Source organism: Choloepus didactylus, chromosome 6 (assembly GCF_015220235.1).
Source record: "Choloepus didactylus isolate mChoDid1 chromosome 6, mChoDid1.pri, whole genome shotgun sequence".
Lineage (NCBI taxonomy): Eukaryota > Metazoa > Chordata > Mammalia > Pilosa > Megalonychidae > Choloepus > Choloepus didactylus.
In genome coordinates, this window is record NC_051312.1 from 58,575,911 (window position 1) to 58,589,928 (window position 14,018).

General features: G+C 34.1%; 1 protein-coding gene across 2 annotated transcripts in view; it reads right to left on the bottom strand.

The window, feature by feature from the left end:
• Window positions 1–2,549: 2,549 nt before the first annotated feature.
• Window positions 2,550–14,018, bottom strand: part of ANO5 (anoctamin 5) — a 116,052-nt gene continuing 104,583 nt past the window's right edge. For both annotated transcript variants that reach the window (XM_037840762.1, XM_037840761.1), the window contains 4 exons: window positions 13,460–13,665; window positions 11,128–11,306; window positions 8,470–8,575; window positions 2,550–6,135 (listed from right to left, as the gene is read on the bottom strand). In XM_037840762.1, the coding sequence (XP_037696690.1) occupies window positions 5,914–6,135; window positions 8,470–8,575; window positions 11,128–11,306; window positions 13,460–13,665 (713 nt within the window). In that variant the 3' untranslated portion in view covers window positions 2,550–5,913. The remainder of the gene's footprint in view (window positions 6,136–8,469; window positions 8,576–11,127; window positions 11,307–13,459; window positions 13,666–14,018) is intronic.

Below are 14,018 nucleotides of genomic sequence, written 5' to 3' on the forward strand. Positions count from 1 at the left end.
ACTGCCTCATTCCTCTTGCCACCCAACAACTGAGTCTTCTTTTTCTATTCTGTGGAGGTTTGTAAGATTAGACTTACCAATTCCCTGAGTGATTTTAGAAATTGCTGTTGAAGTAGTTGAATTTGGAGGTTTTTTTTGTAGATTTTTGATCCAGATTCAATTTCTTACACAGCTAATTGGACTATTCAGATTTTCTGTTTCTTCCTGAGTTCATTTTTGAGTTTCATTTTCCACACATGTCCATTTCTTCCAAAATTCTCTTATTTTAATGTGTGAAAACTCTGCAATGAAGAATCCTTTTTTTTTTTTTCTAATTTTGGTAATTTCTATATTCTTCATTTTTTTTCTTTGATCGGTCTCACAAGAATTCATTATCTTTCCAAGAATGAACTTTGGAATTACTAATGTTCTCTTATCTTTTTTAATTCATGAATTTCTGCTTTTAAATTGTTGTTCTAACTTCTTAAGATATATGCTTAGACTAATTATTCTGCTGTTTTTTTTTTCCCTTTTGGAACAGCATGATTACAGGCAATGATTTCCCCTAAAAACAACTCATAAGAAGTATTTAGCGCATCCAAAAAAATTTGAGTTGTTTTTGATACCATGTACTTAAAAATTATTTTCTAAATTTCATTTTGATTACTTTTTTGATTCACGAGTTATTCCAACTTTGTTTAATAATTTTCCTAGTTATCATTTTATTACTGTGGATATAGAAAATTGATTTCAGTCCTTTGAAATGTGTTGAGGCTTTGTTTTTTTTTTGTTTGTTTATTAAATGGCCTGGTATTTGGTCAATTTTTGTAAATGTTTAATATATGATTGAAAAAGACCTGCTTTATCTTCAGTTATTGAGTACAGTGTTTTACAAAGGTACATAAAGTCTATTTTGTTAATCATGAACTTCAAACGGTCAATAGCCTTACTCATTTTTTTTTTTTTTTTTTTGTCTGTATGGTATTTTGTACCATGTCAACTTGGTTAAGCTGGAGTTCCCTTTCCCAGGAATCTTTTCCTTTTTGGTAACAGGTTAGATTTACCAAAAGAGTCAGACACAAGTGAAGCAGTGGCCATTACTGTTTGAGGTCAGATATGGTGTACAAACACACAAAGGTCTCTCTCTCTTTTTCTCTCTCTCTCTCTCAATAGGAACTGCAGGTTTAGGGTTACTAGGATGTTAAGATTTCAATTACTTACAGTAGTTCTACAAAATATGGAATTCCTGACTCTACATGACTTGAAATAATTCCATGATAGGTTGGAATGACAAATGAATGTTTGAGAGTTATTTAAAAAAAAGCTTTAGGCTACGAAATTTGGCATTTTAATGAAAATTTCATCAGTTTTTTACCACCTTGCCACTAACCTTCCAAAAAGGTAACCCTAGAGCTTTAAAAAGTTTACCTAAGAGACTGTTTCTAGAGGTCTGTGATACAATGTAGTAATGTGCATTTCTAACAAGCAACCCAGAGAATTCTAATGAAGATTATTGTGGACTACTTTGTGAAGAAGACAGGACTAGAAAAAAATTGTTTATAAAATATTCAGCACATTATTTTTATCCTTGGACCTTTCTGTTCACCCTATGACCTTCCAAAGTAGAAAACAGAAACAAATAAAACAAAATATATCACTTTCTTCAATTTTTAGACCCTTTAACCCTCTGTGCCAGTTTGGATGTATTATGGCCCTCAAAATGCCATTATCTTTGATGCAACTTTGTGGAGGCAGACGTATTAGTGTTGATTAGGTTGGATCCTATTGGTTCAGTGTTTCCATGGAGATATGACTCAATTAACTGTGGGCCAGCCCTTTCACTGGCTTATCTCTATGGAGGTGTTGCCCCACCCATTCAGGGTGGATCTTTATTGGATCACTGGAGTACTTTTAAAAGAGCCATACAAGCCCAGATGCAGAGCAGCTGTCAGTGACATTTTGAAGAGAAGCTGCAGCCTAGAGAGGAACGTCCTGGGAGAAAGCCATTTTGAAATCAGAACTCTGGAGCAGACACCAGCCACATGCTTTCCCAGCTAACAGTCGGTTTTCAGATGCCATTGGCCATCCTCCATTGAAGGTACCCGGTTGTTGATGCATTACCTTGGTCACTTTATGGCCTTAAGACTGTAACTGTGTAATCAAATAGAGCCCCTTTTATAAAAGCCAATTCACTTCTGCTGTTTTGCATCCTGGCAGCACTAGCCAATGGAACACTCTCTTACATCAAGGAATTGCATCTCTTAGTGTGCCAAAAGCATGATTCTGTGAGTGAAACATGTTATATGTAATGCATTTTAATGTTTCTAAACAAATAAAATGTCTTAGAAACTTTTCTTATGAGCAGGCAAACTCAGAAAATTATACCTACATTTTACTACAAGAACAAATTGAGTTCATGTCAAAATGTAATTTAAAATTAATTATTACGTTATTCACTATGTGAATTTGAATCTCTTGAGTTTTATATGCATGTTGCTTAAGAGCAACTTTCCCTGAATATCCTCTCTTCAAAAGAAATGGAAGAAACCAAGAAAAGAAAAAGGAGCACTTATTTTCTAGATTAACAAAATGGCACATAATCACTCAAGGGAAAGACATACCTAGTCATACAGTTTCGGGGGGATGAAGCAGGAATCTCACATACATTAAACCACGGCATTTTAAAATCATTTTTCATCAATTTTTACATACGGTTGGAATAACTGACATACTTGAATTATTATACACAAAAGTAGAAAAGTAAAAATTTGTCTAGAAAAAAACCAACATAATAAATATAGTGATTCATGGCAGCAAACATCTTAGCCTGGACAATGGTACTTTTTGCCATACTATCTTCCTTAATAAAATTCCTCAATAACATAGTAACTATTACCAATTAAAAACAGCTCTTGAGAGCTTCTTTCAAAACAACAGATTCACCTTTTGAATGATCAGCACAAATTCCTCACCACTGAATATAGTCAATAAACAGAGATCCAAGGCTATAGATTGGACCCGACACTACAAAAATCATTTTAGGAATCAAAGTTTTATCTTTGACATATAATAATTTTTAGCTTGAAATTTCTTTAATTTTCCTTTCACCCTCACCAGATGATTTGGAAAGAGACATTCCTCTTACCACCCACAACTACACCAAACCTCAATACCACACACCTCCCTTCCCTGTAGAAACAGCCACAGGATTCATAAGGAGAGGACTCTCTTCTTCTCCCACCCCATTTCTTCTCCTTCTTTGTTTCTTTCTTCTTCTTCACCACACCTCCTCATTCTCCTTTTCTTTTATAGCTTGCTTAAGGGCTTGGTTAAAAGAACTTGAAGGTTTGGAGGAGTCATGAGGTGAAGCAAAAATAAGACAGCATTTCAATTAATCAACACACTCCCTTCTTGATGAATATCTCTAAAATAAAGGTTTGGAAGGGGCTTCTGCTCCAGTGTGCAAAGAAAACTTGATGAAGGCAAGGATGAGAGAGGACACTTGAAAAGAGTTATGCATTTTTGGCTTTGGCATTTAAAATCATTTCAAATAAAACCTCAAATGCTTCCCAGAACATTTCTGAAAAAAAAATAATAACCATAAAACATCTGCCATGCTGATAAACATTAACTCATGTTTGGTAGTCAAATGCTCTCAATTTGGCCCTCCTGTAATATCCACTGGATTTAATGAGATGAAACAAGTTTATCTGAATCTATTGGTCTCTAGATTTTGGTTAGCAAACTTTCAGGAAAGTGAGGCATACCTGTATTTCATTTTACAGTCTGTGAAACAAGGAGAAACATCTGGGTAGAAAATTGAAAGATGACTATAAAGTAATTTCCAATAATCTTTTAGAAGGAAAATATCAACCAATCATTGGAATTATCTGCTTATGTTAAAAATGATTTCCCTTCCTGGTAGTTTCTCCATACATTCTAGAAACCCAATACTTGAATTGGTTTGTCTCAAATTGCAGTATGCAGACAATTTTGTGAGTTAAATTTGGCTTTATTTATTTTGCAGTCTAGCTCTGTAACTACTTTTACGCCATAAAATTAAATCTTATATTAAGAAACCAATTCCATGCTCTATTTTTATCAGCACCAAAGAAGGAAGCAATATGAACTGTGCACAATGTACAATATCATAGTAAAATAGAGTTTGATTTGACAAACCAAAGATACAGCATCCATAACTTATTGCATGGTAAACTAGATTGTTTTTCTAATGCGAGAAAGATACCTCCCCCACATGTGAAATCATCCTTAAATAATAAGATCATTTCAAATTACAGAAAAATTTCCTAAAATTTTCCCAGTGGGTAACAAAATCAGTAATGCCAATATGATGGTACCTGTCTCATGGTTTACAAAATTCACACTCCCCAGTTACAAATGTTTAATAGTGATCATTAGTTAATTCCATCTGCCATCTATACAATACTGTCAATTCTACAAAAGTTTAATAACATCAGATTAAAAAAAACCTGGTGATAAAATTTCTTCTAAGTGTTAAATTAAAAAAAAAAACACTATTCTTTTGAAACTGAAGTAATCTGAAACTAGAGATCCAAATACTGTATAATGGGCTGTATCTCTCAGTCTACACTGGTATATTACACACGAATAGGTGTATACATATACGTATATATGTGTGTTTGTGTGTGTGTGTGTAGCATTTTTTAGTGTGAAAGAACAAGAGTTTGTGTACATATCCATGGGCCTTAGGTTGAAAGGAATAATTAAACACACTTATTCACTTAGCTATTAACTCCATCATATCATTCTTACTTGAATGATCCATTTTTGGTGTTAAACTCTGTGGTTGGTGTTAAGCTGGCAGTTTCTCTAAAATGAGCTTACATTTGTGATGTTGTATCACATCAAATCAACAGCCAACAATACCACTTCTTGTGTGTCAAAGGCATAGGAACAAGGCACTGAGCAATGTATGAGTTGATGCATTGATAGAAAAGATTTTAAACTCATAAACAATTTGTACCCAACTCATATAAATCGTTAGTGCTCAAAAGGGCTTCATGATGTAAAATAGGCATTCTAGAAGAAAAATTATTTTTAAAAAATTAATTCAACAATTTTCTAAATTAATATTAATAAATTAATCAATATATATTGTCTCAGTCTTAAATACTAAGAAAACACATTTACTTTTCTATAATATCTTCCATTTACTTGAAGAACTAAAACAATCCAACATCTTTGTAATGCTGTTTTCCAGATAACACAATCCACAGTCTTGAAACTACTGTTACCAAAATGTTTAAAGAACTAAGTTGTTAGTCCTTTCTCGAAACCCAACAGTTCAATCACTTGAAAAATCAATTTTGCATTTGCCTGAAAGGACAATCTGGGATTCTGATGGAAGTTTAACTTAGCACGATTTCAGGAACAAACCCCTAGCATGATATTTTATCTACTATTCTTTAATATGTGAGTTTTCTTATGTCATCTGATTTTGGTTTTTCATTTGCATATTTTAAAATGGCAGGATATGTATGGCTCAAATAGGCCTCTTCACTCCCATTTTTTCTTCTTGATGGGAAGTTTGTACGAAACAATCCAAGAAGACCATGAAGATGTGCAGATCCACTGGAAGGTGATGGGACAGTCCAAGTCCAGTGTTTCACTCTAAACTGCAACATCCCATGCTTATCCAATATTTTGACTCTACCTGCACTCTTGACAATCCTTTACAAGAACCCAGCAAACAATAGCTGGGGAGGACCCGGTCAATTAAACAAATGGTACTCTTCCAATATTATAAATTTGGCTTCCAAAAAGTGTATAAAATCTTTCAGTTTTGGAAAAAAAAAACAGTTAAAATTGACACATAGCTTCTGGCCCCTGGCCCTAAGCCTGGGGTAAAAAAGGAATTGAGATTGGGAATCAGCTGCTTGCTCGTCATGCTGATTACATTGTTGACTTAGCTAGCTGTAACTTGTTTTCCTGAATCATGACTTCCTTGGCGAACAGATTAGAATTCAGTCCCAAATTCTCTCTTAATTTATTGAGCTCAAAGTCGTGGAGAATCTTGACAGTCATTAACTTTTCTCGCTTGATTCTCTCGCTAACATCTTTTGGAACATCAGGGATCTTCCAGGCCAACAAAAATTTAAATAAAAATACAACATGCTAGGGGAAACATAAAGGAAAATCACAGACATTATTGGAATTGCCAGATGTTCAGCAAGAAGTCACTTTAAAAATCACTTCATTCATTCAATAAACTGTGCTCAACGCAGGAGGTATGAGAACAAGCAAGCACACACATCCCTTTCCTGAAACTTTCATACAAAGTTCAACATTAGACAGATAAATATACACTTCAATATGTCATTAGAAAACTTCCAGTCATACACAGTTCTTGAACACACTATCTGTGCTCTCTCTTAAAAACCTAATAAATATGTATAGGAGAATATAATTTTAAAGTACAACCCACAGAAATAAAATGAAACAGGATACTGATGACTCAAGAGAGAGAAGAAAGGTGGCACTTAAGCTTGCAATTGGTGATGCTATCAAGAAGAAAGCCAATTTTATTTTAGATCATCAGAGAAGATCAGGAAATAAGCTACTAAGGACTTTAGAAGGTACAAGTGTGGGGTGGAGTTCAAAACTAGAGGATTACTTAAAAATCTGTTGAGAGAGCAGTTGAATTCTCAGGGCCTCTCTCCCCTCTATATCCAGGGAATACCTTTCTCAACTCTCTACTCTGGAAACAGCTGAGCAGTTTTTTCTGGAGAAATTATACCAGAATGTTGTGTCCCCAGGGGTACCAGACATAGCAAGGATGGATATGAGGCCCCAAATTGAAAACAGGAGGAATTAAGTGAATCTCAGTCCTACTATATTATGAGATTCCCTAGTCTCCTGCCTTGCTCAGCTCTCAGAACACAGGTAGTCAGGAAATATCTCAATAGGTAGAAGTCTGGAGGATTTTTCTCTGAGGAGAATAGCTACTCTATGAAATAAGGATACCAAAACATTTTAGATCCCCAATGAGAAATGTGGATCACTACCTTATCATTCTGCAGTGAAACCCACCAAGTCACATCTCTCCATATGCTCAGCAACCCTATCCTCAGCTTTTTGGTGCTTCACTTAAATATGAGCAAACAGCTACAAAATATGTGGGAAAGTCCCTAACATGAAAGTTAAAGGCTGAAACACACACACAGGAACTAAGAGGAATAGATATAGAGGAATAGAGATAAAGAAGGGGACAAAAGAATAGTAGAATAAAAAGACAAAAATATGAATCCATTACTTTGAAGAAGAGAAAATAAATGATAATTAGAATTTCAAAATAAGAAGTGTAATATCTGAATAATAGAAGCTCCAGAAAGATAGAACAGAGAAAGGAAGGAAATTATCCAATAAATAACACAAGCAAATTTTGAGAGTTGGGAGGAGGATAAAAGTTTATGTGCGTGTGGGTGATCTTCATAGCAGGAAGTCAAAAATTAGAATCTAAAATAAAAAATTGAAGAAATAGTAGCATATTGCTATAAATATAAATATATAAAATACATAATATGGAGGTAACTACCAGAAGAATGAGTTTAAAAAGTTGAAATGTTTGCTTTGGAGATCAGGATTTGAGGATGGAGAGGAATAGTACATAAAACTGATCTCTTATTAGCCATGCAGAAATATTTGACTTTTTAAATTATTTACACATACAACCTTTATAAAAATAAGAATAAAATAAACTAAACAGAAGCTGATTGGAATTTGTGCATGACTGGGTGAGTTTTATCTATTATTGGACTCTATGTACGGTGATAAGATGCCTTACATTTCTCTCTCCCTTATAGACCTTCATGACTTATGATTTGTAGCACTCAATTTGTAAGTTAGTCAAATTCCTCCTTTGTATCATTCATCTTTTCTTGCATGTCTTATCTCTTAACTATATTAGATATTGCACAAGGGGGAAGCATAATATAATGGACAAAGCATAGGCTTAGGAGTGAGACATATCTGGCACTGAAACCCAGCTAACATTAGCTGAGTAACTTTAAGCAAACTACTTAATTTTGTTGAGTCTCAGACTGATTTGTCAAAGGTGAATAATAAAGTATCACTTACAAGGGTGTTATGTGAATTATATGAGATAATATGGCATATAGATATAGATAAAAGACTTTAAATAGCCTCCGGAACAGCTACATAGTCAGTATTCTGTAAAATCAGTGAGTTCTCTTCTCTTTTCCTGATCTCAAGAGAAGTCACATTTTCCTTTCTCTTTTCTGACACCATGGAATAGTCAACAATAGTAAGGGCATAACGGGCATTTAACACCAATTGTAATGAAAGTATCCCTAAATTGCTTTTCATACCAACAAATATTTCCTTCAAAACAATTTATATAAATTCTCATCTGATGAACAAACACCTTTAGACATATCATCCTGAAGAGAGAAGAGAGTTTAACTGGATTGAGGGTTAAGAAAGGCTTACTTCCATAACTATGATGAAGGTCATCTTGGCAGCAAGAACGTGCCAGAATTGCATACTGTGAAAATATTTCCAGTCATGATTAGGAGGATATCTATAATCTCTGTACCTGAAAAATTGAAATAAATGCAAAAATTAGCTAAAGCTTTAACTTGAAGAGATGTAGCAAAATCCTATTATTTCTCTTAAGATACCATTTGATTCAACCACAAAAGTCAGGTCATATGAAGGTACTTGCTATTATGAAACATTTCTATTTCTTATACACTAAAATCACATTCTCATGATACCTACGTGCAGTATAGATTTAGCAGGAGACATACAAGTGGAACTTCTCTCCTTCCCTTCAAAGACAAACTTCTCAAAAGAATTAGCCAACTTTGCTGTCTCCATTTTCTCTCTTCCTACACCTTAACTCATTTGCTTCTTTCCATTGTTCCAGTGAAACCAATTGTCTATTGTCATTATATCAAGGGATATTTTAATTTTCGTCTTCCTTGACCACTTAAGTGCAGCATTTGACATTGTTGACCACTTCTAATTTCTTGAAACTCTCTCTTTTCTAGGCTTTTTGGACACTACATTGTTTTGCTTTTCTAACTACGTTTCTGGAGTTTTCTTAGTGCTTAAATTTGTGATTTTGGAAATGAAGTCACTAAATAATGATATTCTTGAAAAACTTAATCCAGGGACCTTTCCTATTCTAAATTATTTCCTTAAATTATTTCATTCACTTCAAATGCTGTTTAAATACAAAATATTAACAAATGTATATCCTCAACCTAGACTTCTCTTATAAGCATAAGAAGTGCCTAAAACTTAATCCAGGGACCTTTCCTATTCTAAATTATTTCCTTAAATTATTTCATTCACTTCAAATGCTATTTAAATACAAAATATTAACAAATGTATATCCTCAAACTAGACTTCTCTTATAAGCATAAGAAGTGCCTATTCCCTGGCTTGCTTGATATTTACACTTGAATATCTCAGAGGCATTCACAATTAATAGGTCCATTATAGAATTTAAGATATGGCACTCCCACCCCCACTACTATAGTCCTCATTCCATTCTCCTTATCTCAGTGAATAGTATAATGAGTAATGAAGATGTAAGGAACTTAAAAGTCATTCTTGACACCTCATCCCATACTCATGCAACTGACAGAGATTAAGAATTTAATACATGGTGGTTGAAATGAATTTCTTTGTTATAATGAGCTTCTTGAGGTCAAGAGCCATATAGTACTCTTTTAAAAAAATCTTCAGTCCATATGCCTGAAACAGGATAGATGCTAAATATTTGCTGAGGTAACTACTAATAGAGTTTTGTGAGCAAGCGGAAGAAACAGTAGTCAAAGATTTTTCTTAGAACTCTTCATATAAATTCGTTTCCTCTATTATCTTCCTTTTATCTATGTAAAAAAAAAAAAAAAACCCACCATTTTACAGAATAGGAAATTTAGGTCCTTACAGGTTACAATACTTGCTCAATGTCATAAAACTGATCAAGGCCAAAGAAAGGATAAGAAGCTAAGATTCTTGACTTCTAGTCTGGAGCTCTTTCTATTACATTGTATAGAACCATCACAATGAATCAGGAAAGAGACGTATTGTTAATTCTTAATTATCTTTAAGTGGATTATATAAAATATCTACAACAGAAGGTTTCTTCTCCTCCTAACCTATAATAAGCTCTCATTAAGCTGCATATTACATGGTGGTAAGACTGTTCATTTTTGTAACAGTTAAGAGCTAATGTCAGGGTTTAAGGCAAAAAGACAATGTGGTAAAATAGGGCTTAAAAGTCCTTAAATTTCTCATAAAGTAATAATAGCCAACAATATGTAGTATTTACTGTATGCCAGTATATATATACACACACATACACACACACATATATATATAAAATCATACAGCTGGAAGTGACAACATCAAGAAATCTGACACCAGTGTCCACGCTCTTAAACACTATGATGTGATTTCTTTCTAGTCAAATATGGAATATAATGATTTTTTTCCTGCATGTGTTGCAAAGCTTTGCTGCTTCTTTGTTGCAGTTCCAGATGAAACAGTTGGTTTAAGGTTTTCATTAAGGAGCCTTGATGTATAAGTATACATATTCTTTAAATCCTAGAATAAAAAGAGCCTTAGCTACATAGGCACTGATTTTGGAAACAGTAGGCACCATATATAGTTTTGTACTTCTTCCAGAGAAGATACACTTAAGTGGGATGGCTGAAGAACTGATCATATTATCATACTGTTACTCTCTCTTTCTCAATCTCTTTTCTGAGTGTCATAGTTAAATTCAAGCTGACTTAAGTGCACATATTATATGACTACGTTGTCTGCTTTATAGATATTACAACCTAGGAACAAAGGGCATTTGTTGGTAAATAAATCTTTTCAATCAATTTAGAAAATAAGAAACAATTCAAAATTGACACTTTCTTTACCGAGAAAATTCTCCTATTTTGGGCAATCTACATTTCCAAATCAGAATCATACAATTATGAATTCTAGAATTGATGCATTTTATTTATCCAGGACTTTTATTGCCTCAAGTAAATCCTTTACATTATAGGAAATGAAAGGAATAAGGAAGTTAGGAAATCCATCTAAAGTATAAAATTAAAACCTAAACAAACAAAAGGAAACCTGCAAGTGGTGATGCCTCGTTTTTCTGAAGGTGCAGTGCGGTTTGGAAAATCGGATATCAGGAATACTGACAGGCTGCTATTGATATATCCTTTCAAAGGCTCCGTGGTATTTGTTGCGTAGGCATAGTAGTAAACTAAACGTGGAATGATATCCGATGTAAATGCAACAATAAAGGCCTGAGGACAAAGTAAGAGGGAGAACATGAGCTGCAAATCTAGCTTCAAAAATTTATAATTTGTATAGCTTTCAGTTGCATGTTTCAAAAGTAATAAAACCTTATTATAAATCATTTGAATATGAGTCTCTGGTCTAAAACTAAAATGTGAAACATACCCTGTGTATACACTGTGTGACAGTATTCCATGATCTCATATTTTGAAGGTGGCTCAGTCAAGAATTGAACTAAATGTATCTCTCTCCAAGAACCATGTTCTTTCTACCATGTCTTGCTATTTCTTCTTGTTTCATAACAGAGGTCTACTGTACTTAACCAAGTTCACCTGTCTGGACCAAATCCATAAGCTAGGGCTGAGTGTGTATGTGGAAGAGTTTGCGGGGAAGGGAAAGGAGAGATAGAAAACCATTTACAGGTAAAATTCTCACTATTCAGTCTGACTAATTTCAGTACCTGATTCCATAAGAATGGAATTCCCCCATTCTTTGCTGAGCTCTGGGATAGTATATATAGCATGTTTCTTTTAGGTTAGATAAGTCGCTTTTAAAACCAACTGACCCTGGCATGTATTTTTTGGAGGTAGATTTTTAAAAATACAGTCAATTCTCTTTATTTGTGGTAGTTATATTCTATAAAGTCAGACACAAACACTGAACTGGCAAACATTTGGTCATTGTTCCTAGGGTGCATATGGGTTAGGGAGCCTCTGCTCACAACATTTTTGTCAATTGGTCAATTGTTTCATGTATATTCTGTTTAAAGATATCTTATTTAATATGTATTCACTATAACTCATGCCTGAACAAAGCTTATCTAACACATGCATTTTTTCTCTATAGTACATTGCAGTCTTCTTACACTTAAGAACACTAGGTAGCATTTCAGAATTACGCTTGGGGGTCATTTTAAACAGCAATATCACCAACAAAGAGCATAAAATGCAAAATATGTGGCACTAAAATTTACTGTGAATAGTACACTTGTTTACTCTCTGAGGGCTGAAACAAGAAGGCAGGACAACTTGTTCTTCTTCAGCTGGGAACATGCATATCCAGTGATTCAACTATTTGGCTGCCCTGTGCATGTCCACAGATGACAGTGAAACTGCTGAGAGTATTGATATTGGGGTACAAATAAATTTCAGCATGTAAAGGAATTTTCAAATATGGAATCCATGAACAATTAGGATCAACTGTCACTTCAATATTACTTCTATGGCCATTGGTCTATTCAGGTCTATCACTTATTGAATGCATAGTGACAATTTTTATTTTCTGAAAAACATGACAATATCAAATAGATTTTTAAACATATTGGAATAAATGCATCCATAGCAGTCTCAAAATTTTTTTTATCTCACCTTTACACTATAACTCACTTTTTTTCATATTCAAGATTAACAGGATTTTACCTATTTTATATGTGTTTTAAATGAACCAACTCTTGATTTACCTCACAGCTATATTTTTATTTGTGTTCTGATTTGATTATTTCTGCTTATTCCTTTATTAATTCCATTCTTCCTTTTTTAAATAATAAAAGCCTTCATGGCTCTGAATTTTTCTGTAACTGTAGTTTTAGCTGACTCTTATAGGTTCTCATTTTAATTAAGCTCTCTCCATAATTTCAATTCTTTCCTTTTTATACAAAGCTTACTTAGAAAAGTAACTGTAAGTAATTAGATCCTCTTTTTTGGCTATCTTAGTATCAATTTCTATTTTAAAAACATTATTGTAGGTAAATACGCACTCCAAAATTTCTACTTTGGGGAATTGGATTTTCTGATCATTTTTAAATAAATGCTCCATAAACAAATAGGGTAATATGGTATATTTTCTCCTTGTAGAATTTAAGTTTATGTATAATCAAGCCTTTAATTCTATCATTCAAATCCCTTATGCCATTACTTAGTACTTATTTTCTCTCTACTTTGGTATTTTAATGAGGTTGGTTTTACAAACTTTCTAAGAATTTGGGTGTTACAAATTTCTCTGTGATGTTTAGTGCATAAAAATTTAGTAATGTTTTATCTTTATGGACTGTCAACATGATGAAATCCATGTAAATAACAACTGAGTTAAATATCACTCACATCTCATCCCCAAGGAGACAAAATACAGTACAAAGTCACTCCACTGAAATAGGCCCACTTACGTTAGTTGCAACAGACAGGACAGCCATTCCGTAAAGAATGTCTTGCCAAACTCCTATGCTATGAGCTTTAGCAGCTACAGGTCTCCTGTACTGAGTGGTCAGTTTCCAAGCATCGACTCGGATCTCTATGATATTATTCAACAGAGCAAGAAGAGGAGCCAGAGGAAAAGAGGCCACAAATAATGTAACAAATCCAAATTGAATAACTGTAGAAAAAAAGAAAAAAGTATGAATTCATTATCGTAGATGGGGCAGGGAAGTGGGTATGCTGCCAACTTCTGCCACTTCCTTCATGTTGGAGTGATCTCACCAGAAAAACAATCCAGGGAGGCAGGGCAAGATGGCAGACTGGTGAGCTGTATGTTTTAGTTACTCCTCCAGGAAAGTAGGTAGAAAGCCAGGAACTGCGTGGACTGGACACCACAGAGCAATCTGACTTTGGGCATACTTCATACAACACTCATGAAAACGTGGAACTGCTGAGATCAGCAAAATCTGTAAGTTTTTGCAGCCAGGGGACCCGCACCACCCCCTGCCAGGCTCAGTCCCATGGGAAGAG